The following is a 22,604-nucleotide window of genomic DNA, read 5'->3' on the forward strand; positions in this document are numbered from 1 at the left end:
GCAAACAAGTGCCTAAACAACCATCGATATCGTGCACATAGACGCCGCATTGGGCTTGTCAGCGTACGTAAATTCCGCCGCCATCTTATGACGGGGTTCCGACCACGAATGGAAGATGCCTGACTTTTGTGCTGCTTGTGGATGTTCTAATGAAAGAAATAATAAAACTAAACAGCAGAGAATAACATTTCACAGGTGAGAAATTGTTTTTACAATATTTTATTGTTACGAACGTGTTGAATTTGAAGTGACTGTTCTTATCGATGGCTAAGTTACTAAGTTAAATTAAGCTAACGTTAGCTAACTTTTGTCAGTTAAAAAAACAAAAGATGAACATGTTTATTAGAATAATATATCTGTAAGATGCTAAAATTATATTTGTCAAACAGTTACATCGATGTATGTCACTGCGTTAAGCACAAACGGTCTTATTTTTGTGTGTAGATTCACAAATAATAAACTGAGACTACGAGCATGGACAGCAGCACTGAGGAGAAAAGGGTTGAGCCTTCATTTAAACCTGAAGATTTTGACAGCACTGGGCTGACGACCCGTTCAGATAATTTAGCTTCATTCACTTGATCTGGTATTGAAAATATAATATTGTAATAAATAGCAAAAGCTAGCCAAAAATACACGTGCGCGTGTTAACATTTCGTTTCATATCATTCATAAATTGAAAGATTATAACTTGAAAATGTACTATATAGTGCTTAATTAGCACTAACTTTGCAATCAGGAAGCTATTCCTTGGAGTCATTTCCTGTTGTGGCAGAGAGTGCACGTGCTGCAACCACACCCTCTTGAGATATGGTTCCGGTAAAACACGCCCCTTGCTGTAATACCAGCGGCCGGAGAGACGTAGGTGCACATGGTAACTGGCTGTAGAAAAGACAGACTTCGGTACTATGAAGGTAAAACAGTAGCAAAACTCGAGAGCTTGCTAATTTAATAAAAGTATATAAATATGAACACTTGACTAAGAAGGGGGCTTTGGGTACACAATTCCTTACCTTCCTTACATTTCTTGTTGAACTGTGTTTGGCCTACTGACAGCCTGGCCAACCCCAAAGGAAGCACTGGTACCAGGTTGAGGTGCCACGATGGGAGAACTGTTGGAATTCCCCTGTGCTTGAGGATTGCTATGCTTTTGGATGCAGCTAAGCAGATTCCTTACAGCACTTTCTATTTCTGAAATCTGCTCCTGTAAAAAGAAAACTTAAGTGCATTTACATTAAATGCGACAACAACAATAATAATAACAATAAATGTAATTATTAGCAAGAAGTGACCCACCCCACACGAATGGTACAGTGTAATGATTCTATTACAAAAAGGTTGGTCACGAAGTATCTTGTCTTGTTTTTTTTTATCAGTACTCACGGTGGGATGTTTAAAAACACTGATCATTAAAATGCAGATATTTTTCTTATTTTTCAGAATCTTTCATGTTATCTTGAAAAACATGCTTAATGCATTGTAAAAACTGTCATTTTCATAAACATAATAAACATTTAGGCAATTATTGTACTATGTACATTTATTTAACAATTTAATTAACTAAAAATACATGAGAAGGCACTTATATATTTTAACTTTGCAGTTATATATAACAGTCTCTGACTAACAATACTGAATGTATAGAAAAATATTGAAAAATAAAAACTTACCCTCGGATTGTTCGATTCAGCCATCGCGATCGATCGACAACGACCACCACCACCACCGAAATGGCGCGAGCTACTCTGTGTAGTAACGACATTGCTGCGCTTTTACTGATATATAAAAACCAGTAAAACTAATGACATTTCATAAAAATATTTTCCAATCGTTTTAAAAAAATAGCTGATACATATGCATACAAATGTTTGCATTGTGGCTGGCGTTGTTCATTGGTGAGGCATCGACCAATAAAATGACTTTATTCCCACCCCAGCCCCGCCCCCGACTCTGCTCTCTCAAGTTTGCATTTACAAGTGCACGAGTGAGTTTTGCTACAGGAATATCGCAAAAAGAGTAGCAAAAGTCAAAGCGCTAGGATTTGAGGTTGTACTGCCAGATCTGAGAGGTTGTGAGTGCCGACTTGTGGTTGTACAGCGAAACTGAAGTAAAGCGCAAAGATAAATGTGTAGTACACAATTGTGCCTGTCATTTTGTTTATGCGAATGACACTTTACACATTTGTAACTATTAATCTGCAACTTCGAATTCAAAACACAGGTGTTCTGAGTATTGTCTGTGTGTGCAAATCGATAGATGCAGCTTTTCACATCAGAGCTGTGAGTATAAATTTCAACTTACAAATACAAATATTAATTTTACAAGTTCTCACATTCAAATTAGCAAGCTCTCGAGTTTTGCTACTGTTTTACCTTCATACGGTACAGGTATGTCTAATGTTTATAAAGCCTGGAAACTATAGCTATTAAAGACAGTTTACTGTTGCTCGTAAAACAAACTGAAGAGACATACTTGAATTTCTAAAGAGTGGTGTGGTGTGTCGTATAGTCTGTCACACTTGTTTAAGACGGATAACTACGAATAACAAAACATAAATTTATGAGTAACGGTGTAAATTATAATGCTATTATAAAACCTACTGTTACTCATGACACAAACATTAAAGCCTGGTTTTAAAAATGGTCAAATGTCCACAGAGAAGTGGTTCGCGTGATCTGTCACGAGCTTCGAGACACTGTGCAAACGGTTGATAACGAAGGGATTCCGGCGCTGTTAAATATGATGGTTAAACTTGGAAATTATTCGTTTTGATCGATGAGCTGGTGGTGAAGCATTAAAAAACATAGCACCAGTTTTGCAGGCAGAAATGGTGAAAACACTGACTGCAGCTGGTCTCATTTTGCATTTAATGTAGGTAACTTCTCTAGCCAGAGCAATGGATTGTGCCAAGAAAACCAAACTGGTGCTGCTGTCTTGTGGCTCCTTCAATCCAGTCACAAACATGCACTTGCGCATGTTTGAACTGGCACGTGATCACCTGGAGGACACAGGTACTCCGCCTGCTGGCCTTCGTACACAGCGCACTGGCCTGTCATAAGCTACTAACAAAATGCTTATGCCTACCTGTTTTTTTTTAGTTGTAAATAGTTGTAATTTTTAATGGGAACATTAAGTGTGACATACCCAGCCTCTTTACTGGTTCATAGCGCTGTGTTAACTTTTAGCTCCACAAAGTTTAAATGTGAAACTTACTTTGTTAAAAAGCATGAACCATACTCAACATAGGACACCTGTGCTGTGCTTGGCTTCCCCAGGACATTATGAAGTTGTTAAGGGGATCATATCACCAGTGGGCGATGGCTACAAGAAGAAAGGCCTGATCGAGGCCTGCCATCGAGTGGAAATGGCCAAGCTGGCGGTAGAGAGCTCCAGCTGGATCGAGGTGGACAGCTGGGAGGGCAGGCAGGCCGACTGGCAGGAGACAAACAAAGTCCTACGGTGAGCTCAGTGCACCATTATAGAAGTTAGCCTTAACTAGCATTAAAGGGAGACTTGTGATTACCCATCTGTTAGCTGCCTAGCCACAATAAACATGAAGCATGAAGCGATTCATCATTAATGGATGGAAGTATAAATGGGTGAAAGCACCTACTGGATTAAACATAAACACATCATACCAGACACAAGAAGCAGTTCGTATGAGTTGTTCTGGTACATCTGAATGCCCCTGTAATTTGGACTTGTAATTGTAGTATTTAACTTGTCATTTTACAGGCTTTGTGGTCACTTTATTTATCTATTTTATTTAGGAGGAACTCAAAAGTGACGTACGGTGTATATAAAAAGTATGTACACCTCTGTTAGAATGTCAGGCTTTTGTCACGTGAAAAAAATTAGACAAAACCACGAATTAATCATTTCAACACTTTTCCTACTTTTATTTTTGACCTATAACCTGTACAATTCAATTGAAAAAGAAACAAATCTGTTAGGGGTAAAAAAAAAAAAAAGTAAAAAACATACAATAAGCTGGTTGTATACTGTAAGTGCGCACCCCCTTAAACTAATAGTTTTTTGAAGCACCTTTTGATTTAATTACAGCATTCAGTCTTTTTGGGTAGGAGTCTGTCAGCAAGCCACATCTTGACTTGGCAATATTTGCCCACTCTTCCTTGCAAAAGTTCAGCAGATCTGTCAGATTGTGAGGGCATCTCTTATGCACATCCCTTTTCAGTGTTCTTCAGTAAGCCTCTTGGAAGCCAGTCTTTTCATCAATTTTGGAGGGATGTCCAGCTCTCGGTATCAGAGTCACTTTAATTGATGGCAGGAATGCACCCAAAAAGACTGAATGCTGGAATTAAATCAAAAGGTGCTTCAGCAAAGTATCAGTCTAAGGGTGTGCACACTTATGCAACCAGCTATTTTATACCTTTTATATTTTCCCCTTTAACAGATGTTTGTTTTTTTTTTTAGTTGAATTGTACAGATTATAGGTCACATTAAAGGTGGGAAAAATTTGGTTTATTTTTTTTTTCTCATCACAAAAACCATTTTAACTGGGGGGTGTATAATTTTTGTATTCACTGTACAGCAAGGCAGAAAATACAGTTGTATTTGCCCATTATAAAAAACATTTGGTCCTTTTAAGCTACTTGGGAACCAAATAGAATCAGAATCAGTTTTTACTGGTCAAGTAAGGTCCACAGAGACAAGACAGGAACTTGCATAAAGGCTGGATATAGCATAAAAAGTGGGATTTCTGAATGATTGTGTAGCAAACAGCATATAACAAAATGAGCAGTAATACAGGTTGTAATATAATGAGCTATGAATTGCATTTTCTGACTATGATTGGGCTGGTGAAGATCGCTTACAAGCAGTCCATAAAATAAAGCTGATATTAGAAATCTTAACGGGAATAGAATGTCGTGAACCAAAGTAGTATTACTCGGGCACCACCGTAGAAGTGTGGTGCTGTGCATGTGCCGATGTGTGAGGTACAACCAGTACTGCCATGTGAAATCACGTCGGAGATGACAGACACGAGCAGGACACTCTACTCACTTGCCTGTGAGTTTTTTTGGATTTCTTAAAAACTCAAAAGAGGGGGTATTGGGGACCCCAGTCTGCAAGAATTGCCGATCAGCACTAAGTGCAAAAAGGGTGTCCTGTTTTCATACACTTATGGTTATGAGTCATTAACCTCATTAACGCTCATATTTTGAGTGTAATTCATTTGCCAAAAAGAGACAAAATATACAATAAACAAATTTTAAAGATGAATTTGATTGATAAAATTATTATTGTTTTGTTTGAGTCTTCTATATACATCACCATAATATCGTTATCATGAATTCTTTTGGCCATGATAATCGTGTGGTGAAAATTTGATATCGTGGCAGCCTTAATTGTTTTTGGTGGTGCTAATTTGATAAAACTTCTGATTCAAATAATTAGTCCGCTACCTTAATTCAAGCCTTGAGATTAATATTAAATCATATTTGGTTGATCACAATTGGAAAGAATCTCAAGGATGGTGGCCCTCAAGGGTCATGATTAGGAGTGCTGGTGTAGCTCTATGGATCCTGGATTCACGAATAGCAATTTTACTCTGTTGTTAAAGACTGTTATAGACCAAAAAAAGTAACAAATAATAAAGATATTTCATATGTTAATTGTACCATAGGACACCTGTGCTGTGCTTGGCTATTCATTTTTTCTATGTGTACTTCATGATTATTTATAGGCCCAAGATCATCCAAAATATGCTACATAGCCCTTCTCTGGGTGACGGTTACATGCTGTTTTGTCTTGGAGTGTTGAGCGTGATATCAAGTGAAATGGCTATACTTAAAGTAAATAATGTGGCCTGATTTGATCCTACAGTGTTGCCACGGTGCACTTGCTTTTTGATCATAACAAATGATAATGCAAAATGCTCATCTTAAAATAGAAGATATTCTTTGTCTCTAGCATCACACAAAAATTATGAGCACCTAAGTAAGTAATCTTGAAGGAGATTCTTTTTTTACTGTGTCGGTTTTAATCGTCTCTCTCCTTTGGACTCCATCTTGACCTGGTCTCGACTAGTACTGTTCTTGGACTCAACAAAGGTAGTCTTGACTACGGCTCTGCCATACATACTGTCACTGAGTAGCGCCACAGCCTGAGGAAAGAATCTGTTCTGTGAAGTTCTTGTTTCAACAGTCCTATACCTCAGCCCCGAAGATCGTAGCTGAAGGATGAGGTTGGCAGGATGAGTCGTGTCAGTGGCAACCTTGTCCGCTCTCTACCTGCATCTGTTGTAGTAGAGCGCCTGCAGAGGAGTCGGGCCGCAGCCGATGATCTTCTCCACTGAGCTGATGATGTGCTGAAGTTTTGCCTTTATCCTTGTGGTGCAGGGTCCAAACCAGACAGTCTAACAGGGAGTTTGCGATAGTCCTTCTTAGAACCGCATCTTACAAATCAGGCCTGAACCTATCAGGTATGAGTCCTTTGACCGCTACACCCCCTGTTGGCTGAACTGATTGTTAACATCTGCTCCCAGGCATCACTGGGAGGAGCTGCTCTCCAGGGAGCAGGGCACTGATGTGGTGGGCACAGTGAAGGCTGGCAGGAAGAGAAAACGCATAGATGCTGTCAGTATCAGCAATAAAAGGAAGCACGGGAAGATGGAGGTTGCACACAAGGGCCTGATGCACAAAACAGGTAACATCCAAAGTCTCTCTCTTATACAAAACTCTGTTTCTCCAGGTTCCTCTACATGTGATCACAATTAGGGATGAGCTGATCCACGTTGATTCAGTTCTGATCCGATTTCGATACCAACTGCTGTTACAGATTCCGATACAAGAGCTCTCTTTACTTTAATATAATTAGAGGTGCACTGATCCCACTTTTTCTGTGCCGCTACGATCATGATATTTGAACCGAGGGAATCGGCTGATATGAGTATCTGATATCAGAGCTTTTTTTTTTTTTTACACTAATAAATAATGAAAAAATGTTTGCCAAAAAAGTTGAAATTAGGCTACTAGAAACATGTATAACATACTGTTCTTGTTTGTACATCTTGTTTTAAGCGTGTTTGAAGCATTTGCAATTCAATTTGAATATCTTCCAAGAGAGTATATGCATGTGGCGAATGCTTAAAATGCCCCACAATTTTTCTCCCACTGGCAAGAGTGTTACTCATGTACCACATGCTGTAGCGAGTGTGCAAAACAGCCCAAACTACTGCAACGAAATTATCAAATTATCCATTGCTTTTTTTTTAATTATATTACTCATGTTGTCTTGCACAATTGCATGCGCTTTTAGTGGGATTTTCCAGTAAACGCTACTTCTACCCCTCAAAGCTTTTTTTGAGATGGATATTAGCCTTTCAAAGAGCTTTCCTAAATCTGAGCCTTCAGGACATTGCTCTGGAGTATTGGCCCAGCTGCTCATAGCCGATTACGCATTTGCCAGCTTTATAGTTTTAGCATTTAGCATCTCATTACCTAAGAGTTCTAATTCCCAGCTAATGAGAACCACAGCACTAGGAACCCTGTGGCCCCAAAGGCCCCTTGCGTTACTGCAATACTATGCAATGATGTCGAAATTACTGAAACACCTGAAAAGACATACAACATCCATCCATTCATCCATCCATCTTCTGACTGCTTATCCCGGCCTGGGACTGGTATCCCATCCTGGATATTCCCTTCTTTCTTAATTGTGCTGCCTGAAATAAGTTCCAAGCTCCCTTGCAGCCTGTGGTAAAGATTAGTGGTTAGCGGAACGGAAATTTGGATGTTCCTTGAAACATCTTGCCCATAAACTGCAGTAGTTGGGTGTCAATCTTCATTATTTTGCTCACACTCCGATTTCCCCCTGGGATCTGTCAATTACATTCCCTAATGCCGCTGGTCCTGCCGTCTCCCTAGATGGGCCTCATCTGATGCTGTTGTGTGGTGCTGATGTGCTGGAGTCCTTTGGGGTACCGGGGCTGTGGAAGAACGAGGACATCGAGGAGATCGTGGGCAGCTACGGACTGGTGTGCATCACCCGCAGCAGCTTCGACGTAGACGCCTTCATCCAGGGCTCCGACCTCCTCTGGCCACACCGCCACAACATCCATGTGGTGCGCGAGTGGGTGGCCAACGACGTGTCGGCCACGCACGTCCGCCGCGCGCTGCGGCGTGGCCACAGTGTCCGGTACCTGCTGCCCGACCCGGTGCTCAGCTACATCCAGGAGCGGCGGCTCTACACCGCTGAGAGTGAGCAGACGAACGCTGGTGTTGTATTGGCTCCACTGCAGAAACACGCAGGGAACCATGGCTGAGCACAACCCCCCCCCCCCCCCACTGGCACTCTGCCCTCCTGTAGCCTCGTCATCTTGCCATTTCTACCTTCCCATTTGTTGGGGATCCCCATATTGCTCTTAATAAAGAATGTTTTACAATCCTAAATGACTTGAACATTGACTTGAACAACTGTCCCCAGTCAGTAGATGTTGAAGGCATTATATAAAGGCTTTAATCAGCAAGTTTAAAAAAAAATAAAGATTCTTATTATTTTGCGAACACGTACATTGTATGTTGTCTCAACATGGCACTAACACAGTAAATTTAAATAGTGTACACACAATGTAACAAGTTTTATGTTGACGCATGAGTGTATGGTGCTGGACTCTGCTGAGTTTTATTTTTTTTGTAGACACTAAACTGATGTTTTTTTTCACTAGTGCTTAAATTGAAATACAGGTATGTCAATATATACTTTATTGCCAAAAATACTGGGACACGCATGAACTTTTGTCATGGCATGACATCCCATTCTTAATACAAAGGCCTTGATATGGAGTTGGCCCACCCTGTGCAGCTATAATAGCTTCACCTCTTCTGGGAAGGCTGTCCACAAGGTGTGGAGTGTGTTTGTGGGAATTTTTGACCATTTTTCCAGGAGAGCATTTGTGAGGTTGGACATGAAAGCCAGGTTCGCAGTCTCTGCTCTAATTCATCCTAAAGATGTTCTGTTGGGTTGAGGTCAGGGCTCTTTGCAGGCCAGTGAAGTTCCTCCACACCAGACTTGCTCATCCATGTCCGTATGGACCTTGCTTTGTGCAAAGGTGCGCAAACATGTTGTACAGGAAGGGGCCATCCCCAAACTGTTCCCACAAAGTTGGGAGCATGAAATTGTCCAAAATGGCTTTGAATGCAGCAGCATTAAGAGTTCCTTTCACTGGAACTAAGGGGCTAAGCCCAACCCCTGAAAAACAACCTCACACCATAATACATATTTCCATTTAAAGTAATATTACAGTGGTACCTCAGTTCTCGAACTCATTAGAACTCGAATTTCTTAAAAGTAGAACCAACCAGTTCGAAAAAAAATTACCTAGAGCTCGATCTAAATCTCAGAAGTCAAACTGTGAATGCCGACCTAAGATAACTTATACGCGCAGGGAAATGAGTCACGCAGCACGTCTCTCAGCGGAAACAAAGGGTAAAGCTTAAGTCTCAGCCTAGCATTCCCTGTGATGCATGTTTACACTAACTGAATACATATATTTAGAAAGTAAAAATACATTTAGACAATGATAGTAACAGTAATTATTATTATATAATAAAATACATTTAAAAATAAAGATTTCTTATTCATTATTTTAATATTAATAATAAACCATTAATACGTTTATAATAATATTGTTGTGCAGAGCAGGGACAGAACGGAGACAAAGGCGCAGACTTCAGGGTATCGGGGAATACGGGGTTTAATTACAGGTAAGGCAGGCAAAACGCAGACGGACAATACAATGACCGGACTGGGGAAACAAACTGAAACGCGGACGAAATAGAGGACTAATGACAACAACCAGAAACAGCTGATCACACGGGGATTCCACACGGGGTTAACGTGGGGGCGTGGCACACGGAAGGAGCGGACGATCAGGGCAGGACACATTGTTTGGATACATTTATTTAGAGGCAACATATTCTTTAATTGCACAAAGCAATATTGACTAAACTATAAATAAAATCATTGTAACATTTTGTTCACAAAATCCAACTACTTAAAATAAGTAATTGTTTTCTTTTTCACTTCATGGGTGTTTTTAAATCACCTTGAAACATTCCTTGGTATATTTTGCCGACCTTTGGGCGGGGGGTCCGGGGAGGGGGGATTCCCTTTGTATTTTCGGCATTAATCGTATCGCGATCTACCTATAGAAACACTGGTCGATTGCGATCGACGAGTTGGGTGCCCCCGACCTACCCTTTTATTTACATGTAAAAATGTGTCCCATTTGTCCTGAAATGTACTGTCCCACTTTTACTAGCACCTTCTGCAAAAGTCGGACAGCACTAAAGACAAAAGCAAACAAAAAAATAATATATATGTGCTTTATTTTTAAGACTATTTCCAGCCGTCTTTTACTAAAAACCAACATCTTACACAATATATCCCATTATATGCGTCTAGCAGTTATTTCGTTTGTCGGTCCACTTGCCTTGCGGTCGCGCTACACGTTGAAATTCTGAGCACATCCATCATAAACATTTCACACAAATGAAGACAGTTGGTGAAGACCAAGCGCCATTGTAGCGTCATACACTGTTTGTGTCATTTGTTGTTGATTTCTTTAAAGTGGCATAGGGCAAAGCTTAAATGTGCCACTTCACCTGATGTACATTATCACGTTTACTGAACTCACCCTATTATTATATACAGACGTACATCACAGGTAAAATGCATGCAACCTATTTTGAGACTATTTGACTTGGTTTATTAATTAATAGGCTAATTATGTAGTAATTATAATCAAGTAGTAGCGCACGAAAGCTCACGATTAAGTTGTAATGGAACTACTTCGAAGTAAGTTCACCTGTTGTCAATAAAAAAAAAACATCGGCTGCGACCTCCTTTGGGCCTATTTTAAAAGTTTCTGTAGGTGAGATTCGTAGTATCGTTTTCACCGACGTGATTTGAGTACGTTTGTTTGGGTAATTCAGCAACCAGCAATATCTATCAATATGTCCGTTAACATCAGTGGTACCTGGGACATGGTCAGTAATGTTAATTTTGATGCCTATATGGTTTCACTCGGTGAGTATGACGAGTTAAACTGCTTTTCCCTGAAATCTAATTTTCCGACTTCGGGTTCCAGAATGGAGTCTTCTTGCACATTTAGCTGTCGCCTGTTTCTGTGTAGCTGCAGTCTTTTTAATAGACCTAATATTGGGCGTCGCTAGTAACCAGGTCTTATGGAATATAGCCCTAAATGTGTCGCCACTAAGTAGGGAGACGACGAGCACCGGTATAAAGGTAACTATTCCAAGTTCTTGCATTTTTTTTTTTCTCTTTATTTGATTACACTTCTGAGCCAAATAATGCCTTAATTCTTAGTCTATCGTCACTAATATCAACCCCCCTCCCCCCGAATCGAGAGGGCAAATACTCTCTTCAGCATTGCCTTCTTTTGTCTCTTATTGTCACGGCGAAGGAACAGCACTCCTAAGGTCTAAAAGTACTGCATTACTAAACGGATCTTTCGTTTCATTCCCCCTAAGCTCGGCCAGTTTCACCGAGGTTGGGGTGGGGTTGCTGTGTGTCCTTTAGGAAGATATACTCATGCGAGTCGCTTTATCCTCACTGTAATATACTGTCACTACTATAACCCAGATAGCAAAATTCTTTTGGGCCAGATCTGGCCCACACTATTCATTTTCCTTTGGCCCAGATACCGCAAAGAATGACGGCCCTGTGACGGCCCAGACCTGGATTTTCTGATTTGGGCCATAACAGGCCCAGTGACGGCCCAGACATGGTTCTTCCTGATTTGGGCCATAACAGGCCCAGTGACGGCCCAGACATGGTTCTTCCTGATTTGGGCCATAACAGGCCCAGTGACGGCCCAGACATGGATTTTCTGATTTGGGCCATAACAGGCCCAGTGATGGCCCAGATATGGTTCTACCTGATTTGGGCTACAACAGGCCCAGTGACGGCCCAGACATGGATTTTCTGATTTGGGCCATAACAGGCCCAGTGATGGCCCAGATATGGTTCTACCTGATTTGGGCTACAACAGGCCCAGTGACGGCCCAGACATGGATTTTCTGATTTGGGCCATAACAGGCCCAGTGATGGCCCAGACATGGTTCTACCTGATTTGGGCCATAACAGGCCCAGTGACATCATAAAGCACAATGGATACACAATTGATATCAATAAAGTTTATTTTTACTTTTACTATAAACAACATATAAATGCTTTTCAACAAACCACTGATTGATATTTAATTACACTTTACTTTGTAACATCAACAGACAGATGAGGCGTTTAAAGCACTTCACAACATACAAAATATCTAAGAACATGGCCCTGTAAAACTGGTTAATAAAATGTGAAATTTGGGTGGTCAAAAACACACACAAAAAAATCCAAATACAAAACAAGTAAATACATCACAAACAATGGAATTAAGTGTCATTTGCCCTTTTTGCATGTTCCTTCATTCCTCCATCCCTGTCAGGTGCCAACTGAAGCCATCTTTGAATGTTTTTCTCTGCCTCCTGGTCCGTTGCACTCCTAGTTAAGGAATTTTGCAGCCACAACACACAACACAAAACTATTAATGCCACCTGCTTCTAAGGCATAGAACATAAATCATACCATCAAGATCAAGACAGCACCCAACATTTATAGTATAAAACAATTCCAAAACACATACAGTAGTACACAAATAAGGAGATATGAATCATTATGTCCATGACAGAATATCATGAACAAGTAAACAATATTTAAACAGGGTTGTTAATTTCACCATTTAATTCACAACACGTCAAAGTTGTATGCATATATGTATGCAATCTGAAATGTAATATCTGTTCTGATCTGACATAAAAAACACTCATTGCTGAACTGTAACTGTCCAGAAGGCTGCTATATCCAATACTGCACAGAATATATGATTGTTCCATATGAATTTCATCCCTGTTTTTTTTTTACTGTGACTTTAATATGACACACAACTTTACCAACTTATGATCATGCATAACTGATAAATCTGTCGATTGATCAATTAGACGCATATATATATATATATATATATATATATATGGATATATTTCCATCACTAGGAATTAAATGCACATATGATTGTTCCATATGAATTTCATCCCTGTTTTTTTTTTACTGTGACTTTAATATGACACACAACTTTACCAACTTATGATCATGCATAACTGATAAATCTGTCGATTGATCAATTAGACGCATATATATATATATATATATATATATATATATATATATATATATATATATATATATATATATATATATATATATGGATATATTTCCATCACTAGGAATTAAATGCACAAAGTCGTAAATTGGAACTTGCGGTGCTCATTTTTAACCAAACAAGTTTCAGATATCACCAGCAACAAAGGAGCAGTGGACTGAAGTGACATGTCCCCCATGAAAAGAAAAAAATAGAAGGTGCAGGTTTGGATTAGCTGTGGCGCGAGCTTTATCACTTCTCAGACAGAGAAATGTCGTTTGGCGTGGGAGATTGTTGTGTTAAATGCGTGTGTCCCACACACAATACGTGAGACTTGAGAGCTCTGCAGATGTAATCTAACGTTAAACATCTGATTTAAACTCGAGAGCCCTGTATTTAATATTATGTCAAGGCGTGTGACTTGTTTGAACCGACTTTTTAAAATGAACGATCATTCCCAACATACCGTTCCGACAGAATCTTAAGCTAAAATCTCTGACTAAAAAGGTTAAATGGAACTTTAAAAGTAACTGAAATATTTCACTTACCACAATTCGCTCGTTATTATTCAAACTGAATCAGCCATCTAAAGTCGATCGACGCCGTCAACAGCCTCAAAGTCCGGTGAAGTTGCAGTGACGTCTAAAGGACATTGATTGGTCTAAACTGAAACGTTAACGCCCACTTATTTCAGGATTGGTTGTTCAGCGTAGATGATCAAATACCGAACGGTCAATAGAAAAGCCCTATACACAAAGTATTCCAAACGGGTTTATATTTTTAAAAGACAAGATTTTAGAGAAGATAAATTAATGTTTTCATTTGTTTTTACTTTTCCTTTTTTAAGTAAACATGTCAGATGAAAAATAATGATTGACGATATACCGTAGTTAACAAAAAATATCCAATAAGTTTTAATGGTTTTCCAATGTTAAACAAAAAAATTATCATATCAGTGGGACTGTACTATGTCAACAGCTGGTGCTTGGAGTCTTTTTGTATGTCAGCCATTGGCCCTTTATTGTGTTTCTCATGATCTTTAGTATAGGCTTTATCCCAAACAGACAGTGGTTATGATATAATAGAGAGCAGAGCCTTCAGCCACAATTTTATGCCAGATGAGGGTCAGGTATGGGACAAAGCATTACCAATGCTCGAACAGACCCAGGTGACATCTTGCAGATTTACATATACAACATAATGAAATGAGAACCTCATATATATTGCCTTAGAAAAGGTGCAACGAGAATGATTCCTGGTCTTAGAGGAATGTCTTATGAGGAGAGGTTAGCGGAAGTGAATCTGTTTAGCCTTGAGCAAAGGAGACTAAGGGGGGATATGATTCAGGTCTATAAGATTCTAACGGGTCTGGATGCTGTTCAGCCAAATGACTATTTCAGTATTAGTCTAAATATTAGAACTCGTGGCCATAAGTGGAAATTAGCGGGAGAACATGTTAAAACAAATTTGAGGAAGCCCTTCTTTACACAGCGTGTAGTTAGAGTATGGAATATTCTTCCTGCTAGTGTAACGGAAGCTAAAACCATGGGTTCCTTTAAATCCGAGCTAGATAAGATTTTAACAACTCTGAGCTATTAGTTAAGTTCTCCCCAAACGAGCTTGATGGGCCGAATGGCCTCCTCTCGTTTGTAAATTTCTTATGTTCTTATAGACTAAGACCAGGGGTCACCTTTTTGAAACTGGGAGCTACTTCATGGGTACTGAGCCTTACGAAGGGCTACCAGTTTGATACATTTTTCTTAAATCATGTATAATAAACGCGTTTTAAATGCTTTCTTTTAGATATTGCCATTTTCAAATCTATATAAATGCAAATGTGATTAAAGAAGAATATCAACAGGATAAAATTAAATTTTAGACGCCATGCTCAATGGTGAGTTGTGCTATTTTTAGAACAGTCACCGTGGGCAACTCATGTGGTCCTTGGGGGCGCCCTGTTGCCCACGGGCACCATGTTGGTGACCCCTCCTATAGACTGTAGTCAGAATGATCTTCCATGTTAAGACTAGTTCTGGTTCGAATTTTTTTGAGAATATTTATCTGACATCAGGCCAGAATTTTACGCCAGGTGAGGGCTAGGTACGACACAAATCATGTTACCAATGCTGAAATGGATGACTGTCAGCCAAAGTCGTCCGACACGCAAAATGCCGACTGTCAGCCAGAATCGTTCGCCGCGCTCAGAACGGTTCTGGCCCAGATTAAAAATGCCGACAGTCAGCCAGAAACGCTCGCCGCGCTCAGAACGGTTCTGGCCCAGATTAAAAATGCCGACAGTCAGCCAGAAACGCTCGCCGCGCTCAGAACGGTTCTGGCCCAGATTAAAAATGCCGACAGTCAGCCAGAATCGCTCGCCGTGCTCAGAATGGTTCTGGCCCAGATTAAAAATGACGACAGTCAGCCAGAATCGTCGCCGTGCTAGGCCCACAATCGGCCCGCAATTTTTTACCGTTGCTGACAGTGAACCGAATGTGCCACAACTCAGCGAGAATCGGCCCACATGTGCTTGCTAACTGGGCAGCAGTGCCGGCTTGACGCCAGATCTGGGCCAGACCTGTCTTCTATGTGCCTGGGCCACATAGACCAAACCACAATCGGGCCACATCTGGCATGCCATAATGTAAACAGTGCCATCATTGCCAGACCTGGCCCATATCTGGTTGACATACCACTTGCCATGCCAGAACTCAGCCAGCAATGCCGGCTTGACGCCAGATCTGGGCCAGACCTGTCTGCTATGTGGGAATCTGCTGTTCTTTTAAAGGATGGAATGCTTTTGTAAGATCAATGAATTTTTAAACTAAAAGGTCTATGTGGAGGGAGGGTTCCCTTGGAGTTTTGTTTGCTGGATGACGTGAGTAAAATTTTGGTCTGCTATCTAACCTAAATTATGAGAACTGTCAATGGTGGAAAAAGTAGTGTCTGCCTGCTGTAGTGCAGTGCACCTGGGTTCCATGCTCTAAACTCTCTCTGGCCCGTTGACTGTTCCAGCCTTGGAAGGGAAATCGCAGCCTGGTCTCCATATCTCTACCTGCCCTATGAGGATTTTTATGGTGCTAGTTTAAATTGCCAACCTGAAGTATGACTTTCCTCAAAAGGGATAGACTTTGCAACAAGGAAGGTTGCTGGCTTGCTGAAGACCCAGAAGGTGATTGAGCAGGATGGCCAGTTCTTCACCATGACTACAGTCAGTGCCTTAAGGAACTACAAATCTTCCTTCAAGATTGGAGAGGAGTTTGAGGAGGTGACCAAAGGCCTGGACAACAGGAAGTGCCAGGTGAGCATAACCCTCCAGATCTCAATGAGGGTGACTCACTATCCATGTAAATGAAGTTGGAATCATTTAAATAGCTGGCAGGGTACAAGCTGGAGATGCAGGAGTTCAGCTGATAATGCTGTTGGTCCATTTTATTTTTGTGTTCCAGTCTCAAGTAAATTGGATTGGTGACAAACTAGTCTGTGTGCAGAAGGGGGAGAAGAGAGACCGTGGCTGGACCCACTGGTTGGAGGGAGATGAGCTCTACTTGGTACTGGGAGGGGACAGGGGGAGATGGGGAGGGGCACACCAGCTGTGTATTATCTATGCATGAGAGCCCTACTGACAATCTTTTCCTTTACAGGAGCTGTACTGTGAAGGCAAAGTTTGTAAACAGGCTTATAGGAGGAGTGCTTGATTTGGCTGCTTATATGCTAGTTAGTCTTTTTGCCTTTTATTTTATTTGTCTAAATACCATTCAAGCATTTGTTCAGATTCTGTATGGAAGAGCCTGGATTTTGCAGCCTGTGTCCCCAGATGCTTCAGTTGCTGTTTCTGATCAACTCCTGCAAAAAAAAAAAAAAAAATGGGAAACTGCCCTTGTCTTCTGTCCTCTTTGTTCAAAGTGTCCAATGTTCTCTTCAGTCTTGTTGGGTCCTGTATGGGTCTAAGGGGTAGGTTCAGAAGATCTACTCTTCCTGTACCACAGATGGGATTGTTCAAGACTTGGGCTCAACCAATCTGTGGGAATCAAAAGTGGGCTTTAGCTTTCAGTTACTTGATCACATGACTTATTCCTTACAGATTCCGAAAACGATACTGTTTTATTCCTGGGACCTATACACAGGACACTAAGTGTTGCAATTCCTGGGTCTCTTAGCTCCATCCCTTGACTACATTGACAGCATTACTCAACACCAGTGACTGATGTGTAGTTGGTGCCAGCTAATCTAGCATAAGTACACTGAGTTAACACTGCAAACCTTTTAACTTTCAGAAGGTGAGCCTGGTTAATTTTTGTTCTCCACTGTGTAATTCAGCAGATAAACAGGCATGTGCATAGATATCTAGGTAATCATGGGGTTTGTTGTGCAATCTCTTGTGAACAAACATACTGTCGAATCTGTAAGTGGCTGACAGTTGCTCTTCAAGGTGTCACCTGTGCTTTCCTCTGATTTCAGACTGTGACAAAAAGGATTTTGTGTGTCTCCTAAAATTTAAGAGCAGTGATTACCCTAATCTTGTAAACTGCTCGGTCACATAAAGGATCGACATCAGTCCTACAGATCTGTGGCTATTTTTTTTTTAAGCACTGACAGCTTAAATGGACACGTATGCACGGGTATCCAGGAAATGCGTGGATGTGCAGTACTATGTGCAGTACTATGAACTCCATCTGTAAACAGAGATCGAGCTCGTACTGTGCTGGGGTCCGTCCTTAAGGCAAGCGTGGTATCCCTTCGGGCGTCTCATTCTCAAACACAGCTTGTATGCTATGTTCAGCCCCCTGGCTAAGTGGGGGGGCAACTCTGGCTTCTGCTGCAGGGAGAGTGGATGTCTGCAGCTGCTCTGTCTTCACTGTACCCAGCTCACCATCACTGGCTTTTCTGTACTTTGATTACGTTCGGTCTTGTCTCTGTGCTGCCTGTCTCTTTCCCTTTGGTTTCGCTGCTCGGGGCTGGTGTTCATCCCTCCTGCAACACCTACTCATGGGACTGTAGCACTCGTACAGTTTTCTGAAGTTTGGTCTTGCCACTGATGTTTCCTTTTTCTCTCTTTCTGCTAATGGTGAGTTCAGCAGCTGTGATAGATCCTAGATTCTCAATGATTATATATTTGAAAACCTTGGACTATTAACATCATGGCCAGAAGGTGGCAGCAGATTCAGCACTATGCCAGTAGCCTAAATAAATCACCGCGAGATGTGAATGCAAGCTTTTGAAATGGGAGCATGTCTGAGTCATACCAGGATGTGAGCTTTTCTGGCTCAGCAGGGTCTGGCTACAGTCCTTCTGGGTGCTTGCTAGAAGCTGTGTTTCTGTCAGTCTGGACTGGTCAGGACTAGCTGCTGATTGATCGTGGTGCAGATTAAAGGGTCAGTATTGCACGCACTGCAACCTCCGCTGTGGTTTACACAGGTTTACACAATAGGCCTCAGTTAAAGTGATTCTTATCCTATCCTAGAGCCGACATCCCACTCAAAACTAAAGGAGATGCAACACTTGCATCTAATCTGGGAGGAATCGGGCCTTTTGAGTTAATATACTGTCCTCCAAAATGCCAAGTGGGACTAGATCTCTGACTAAGCAAAAGTAACAGAATTTGTTTCCCTCAGATGCAGTGTTTGGATCAGGCAGATTTGGGCCAGATGCATAATGGCACATGTTTAATATATTTTTTGTACAGTCAGTAAGGTGAACGTAAAAGACGTGATTTATCCCTCAGGATCCTTGGGATCTTACTTGCCACCCTGTTTCTGTCTCTTTGTATGTCAGCAGAAAGTTTACTTGGACTGTAGAAAAAGAAGAGCCCCTCCCCCAAATTGACCTGGCATGCTGGGTTAGGCTTAGGTAGGCGGTCTTCTGCGTGTTCAGCTTGACATGGAGAAGTCTACATTCTGTAATGTAGGTCTTTCCAAACACCCTTAATTTTGACCCTTGACTTCCCTTTGCAAACTGCAGTCACTAGAGGTGGAAAAAGCCCTGTGATAAATGATGGCTGTGGCACGTGACTCTGCCCCTCGCAGGCTGGTCAGCATTTTGGCTGTTTATAGTCGCACTGAAACCGTGAGCCAATCCTCCGTTTTACCTTACTACTTTGAGTAGATTGTGTGAAGAAATGGTGCGGAGGAGCCGTTCGGAGGAGCCGTTCAGAGGAAATTCCTCGCATGATAATTCTTCGCTTTACTTTCTCAGCAGTCTTATTTACACCTTAATTATATAGTTGAACTGTATTGTCAAGTGTACAAAGCAGGACATAACCTTGGAATTTAAGCTTCTTAATCGTTAAGTTCCATTTTCCTTCCTTGTACACGGCTGCTCTTCGTCTTTCGGCAGGCCAGTGTGATGGGGGGGGGGGGGGGTACAGCAATATTAGGGACTTGGACACGGACGTTCTGCAGGGGATGGAGGTGCTGAACCCCACCACGGAGCAGCGTGAGGAGCAGTGAGCTCTGAGTAACTGTAGCCCCCTGCTGATCTGCCAAGACCCCAGAAACCGCCTGTTTCATGCTGAGGTTCCATAACCCTGGGGGAGTGTTTTCTCCATCCCATGATGTCGTCCGGCTCCTGCCACCATCTTCTGCTGCCCCCCCATGGGCGGCACCCTTCATCCTTTTCAGTTAATATACTGTCCTCCAACCCTAACCCTAAGCCAATCACTGTACACAGCATGCCAAGGGTGTAGATTTGGTCATGGATGACAGGGAGACGTCCTTAACAATACCATGGGAGTAGCGTGTCTCATTAGGGGGGTGGGGCGTTTGAGGCTCATTTGGTACCTGCCAATATTGTAGGAGTGCAGTGTTTTGGGGGGGGTGGGTGTTTGGGCATGATTTTGTCCCTGGCACTGTTGAATCCAAACCCACATCTTTGCAGCGCTCTTTCTACCCCCCACCCTGCATGCTATACCTTTTATCCTTCTCCATCTATGCAGCCCCAACCTTCTCCCCGCCCACCAATGGGACGACAGAGCTGCTTTTAGGGCAGAGTTCCTGCTTCTTTAATCTGTTTATAATCTCACCATCTGTTCTACTGCATCCTGTCAGAATTATTAGAGCTTGATACTATGTTGTGTATTTACATCATGACTTATTTTCACAATGTTGTAATATGCGTAGCTCATTCTCTAACTCATTTAGCCCCACTCCCTATGCACTGCGCCCCCTAGTGGCACACCGACACGCCACGCAGCCTTACTGCACAGTGAAGTACAGGGCCCTGGTTCCTTGAGTGCTTCTTCACTTTGTCCTGCTGGGGTGTTAGAGACAGATCCACCTCAGTGCAGGCGGAGAGGCCAACAGATACTCCGCCCCCAGCACCTTCCCAAGAGACATGCATCTTTTCCTTATATATTCAACTTTTAAAAATTAAGTTGTATGTCCTTGACTGTGACTGTTTTGAACTGAAATAGTTTTGGCCTCTCAGATTTTTTTTATAGTTGCTGTTGGTACTGAGGAGTTACTGAGGTCAGGTGGATAAAGGTCTCCCGGGAGAACGAGTCTGTTATTTGTCCGAAACTGGGGCTGTGCTTTTGTTTCCTGCCACGATAGACAGCAGAGCCTCGGGAAGACAGACCAAGCAGGGGAGGCCGCTCTCCTCCTCAGCCTTGGTTGACTCCTGCTGCAGTTTGCTTCTGTCTGCCAGTAACTGAAGCGCCGCCTGCTGGTGGCAATGTGAATAACAGCCTGAGGCTTCTGTAAGGAAGTACAGTTGCTCCCTCTTAATGAGTAGAGGACAGGTTTCAGAAGGGAAATTTGCTGCTGGTTTGCAGCATATGATGATGTTCGAGTCTCCTGTGGGCTTGTGTCTAAACTACAGCCAGACGAAGGCAGGACTGTGGGGGAAAAGAGAGAAAGAGGAAAAAAAGTTGTGATACTGAATCAATGTCAGAGGATGGGGTTAGATGACACACAAAAAACCCCCAGTAATGGTAACTTCCATATAAATTCTTTATGCAAATAACCCTTTCTCCTGAAACTGTATTTTAGCTAGAAGTGAGATCTGTAATCAGGAGAAGTTATTTCTTCTGCTAAAGATCTGCATGACTGCTTGTCTGAGTACAACATTGAAGTCCTGGGAAGGGAGTGAATTTGCTGCAAACTTGAGAAGTCAGGACTTCCTGCAAGTGAAAAAGGAGTTGACGATAAAACTAAGTACATTTGACACTATTAAATTTGTTGAATGCGATTCAAATGAAAAGTGAGCAAACTAGAAGAGATTTATGTTTAAAAGACAAGCAGGGCAGGTGTGAAACACGAGAACATTGACAGGTAGACTGACTAGCATCAATGCAATGTGCTTAATAATGGCTGCATATTAACCATGTGACAAGTGTCATATATCTTTAATGAAGACTACAAATGCGTAAACAAAACTGTCAATTCTTATTGCACTACAGTACTTTGCTGTATGCTACAGTTCAATTGCACCTCCTTGAGTTTGGGTGTATTAAAGTGTGTTAAAAGGACTCTTTTCTTTCTTGGATAAAATTGCTGCTTCTGTTCTTTGACTTTTTATTTATTTATCGATAACCATTTTAAAGTTTTTGTTTTTGTCAGATGCATTTGTCCAAAGTGACACATTAATTAATAGCAGGCAGCTCCAGAGTTTTTTATAATTTAATTGATAAAAATCTTTCACTTTTAGTTTTAGACTGCTCCATATCTGCTGAAGATTTATTTTTTTTTTAATTTTAAGCTTTAAACCCATGTCCGTAATAAAAAATAATAATAATGACACTTTATTGACTCACCTGGGGAAGCCTTGGGTGATGTCAGAGGGCTCCTACACATTGTTCATACTGCAGACACTCTTCCAGATTGTCCATTACTGATGTAGAGAAGCGTTTGTTAGGTTAGAGTGGAGATACCTATGGCTGGTTAAGATTTGGATTTGGGCCTGATTTTTGCTCTTATGATCCCCTTAACTCCATCACCTAAATCAGTGTTTCCCAATCAAGTCCATGGAGATCCTCAGACAGTCCATGTTTTTAGTAGGGAGCTGGGGGGGGGAGCAAAAATCGTGGACCAGCGATGGATCCCCAAGGACCGGATTGGGAAACATATTTCATAAACCCATTCCCTCACAGTATATTTGAGAAGGAAAGTGTGCTAGGATCAATTAGTTGTTATTATTATTATTATATATAATACCTTTTATTTCAGGAATGCCTTACAAAGAGGAAAATTAATTAGTAATATATCAATTAGAAGTATATCAAGACACAATATAAGATATGACACCAAGTAGCAATCAAGAAAACAAACAAAAAAGTCTTTGAAAATATAAATAAAAAAATATATAAAACTCCAGTTATGAGATTTTTTTTTTTTTTTGCATGTCACACTTACTTCTGCAAAGATTTGTCATTATA

The 22,604-nt window shown here is 41.3% G+C and overlaps 2 protein-coding genes and 1 long non-coding RNA gene across 3 annotated transcripts; 2 read left to right on the plus strand and 1 right to left on the minus strand.

The window, feature by feature from the left end:
- Window positions 1-37: 37 nt before the first annotated feature.
- Window positions 38-8,414, plus strand: nmnat1 (nicotinamide nucleotide adenylyltransferase 1). The gene is made up of 5 exons (XM_023793640.2): window positions 38-195; window positions 2,876-3,011; window positions 3,276-3,459; window positions 6,509-6,669; window positions 7,890-8,414. The coding sequence occupies exons 2-5, from the start codon at window positions 2,897-2,899 to the stop codon at window positions 8,285-8,287; spliced, it is 858 nt and encodes a 285-aa protein (XP_023649408.2). The 5' UTR covers window positions 38-195; window positions 2,876-2,896; the 3' UTR covers window positions 8,288-8,414.
- A 2,489-nt stretch (window positions 8,415-10,903) lies between these two features.
- On the plus strand, window positions 10,904-17,242 carry rbp7a (retinol binding protein 7a, cellular). The gene is made up of 4 exons (XM_023793643.2): window positions 10,904-11,052; window positions 16,354-16,532; window positions 16,681-16,782; window positions 16,876-17,242. Exons 1-4 carry the CDS (start codon window positions 10,980-10,982, stop codon window positions 16,927-16,929), a joined length of 408 nt encoding a protein of 135 aa, XP_023649411.2. The 5' UTR covers window positions 10,904-10,979; the 3' UTR covers window positions 16,930-17,242.
- Window positions 12,168-15,993, minus strand: LOC140591848 (uncharacterized). Its single transcript, XR_011992131.1, has 2 exons — window positions 13,783-15,993; window positions 12,168-12,537 (listed from the first exon to the last, which is right to left on the minus strand). It is a non-coding gene; the product is annotated as an uncharacterized lncRNA (long non-coding RNA).
- Window positions 17,243-22,604: the final 5,362 nt, after the last annotated feature.

Source organism: Paramormyrops kingsleyae, chromosome 6 (assembly GCF_048594095.1).
Source record: "Paramormyrops kingsleyae isolate MSU_618 chromosome 6, PKINGS_0.4, whole genome shotgun sequence".
Classification (NCBI taxonomy): Eukaryota; Metazoa; Chordata; class Actinopteri; order Osteoglossiformes; family Mormyridae; genus Paramormyrops; species Paramormyrops kingsleyae.

Excerpts from the sequence above, each read along its gene's own strand:
- nmnat1 (XM_023793640.2), top strand. The coding sequence starts at position 2,897 with ATGGATTGTGCCAAGAAAACCAAACTGGTGCTGCTGTCTTGTGGCTCC. Across the intron at positions 3,012-3,275 it reads TGATCACCTGGAGGACACAG|GACATTATGAAGTTGTTAAG; the intron begins GTACTCCGCCTG and ends TGGCTTCCCCAG. Across the intron at positions 6,670-7,889 it reads GGGCCTGATGCACAAAACAG|ATGGGCCTCATCTGATGCTG; the intron begins GTAACATCCAAA and ends CCGTCTCCCTAG.
- rbp7a (XM_023793643.2), top strand. The coding sequence starts at position 10,980 with ATGTCCGTTAACATCAGTGGTACCTGGGACATGGTCAGTAATGTTAAT. Across the intron at positions 11,053-16,353 it reads TGCCTATATGGTTTCACTCG|GGATAGACTTTGCAACAAGG; the intron begins GTGAGTATGACG and ends TTTCCTCAAAAG. Across the intron at positions 16,783-16,875 it reads AGGGAGATGAGCTCTACTTG|GAGCTGTACTGTGAAGGCAA; the intron begins GTACTGGGAGGG and ends TTTCCTTTACAG.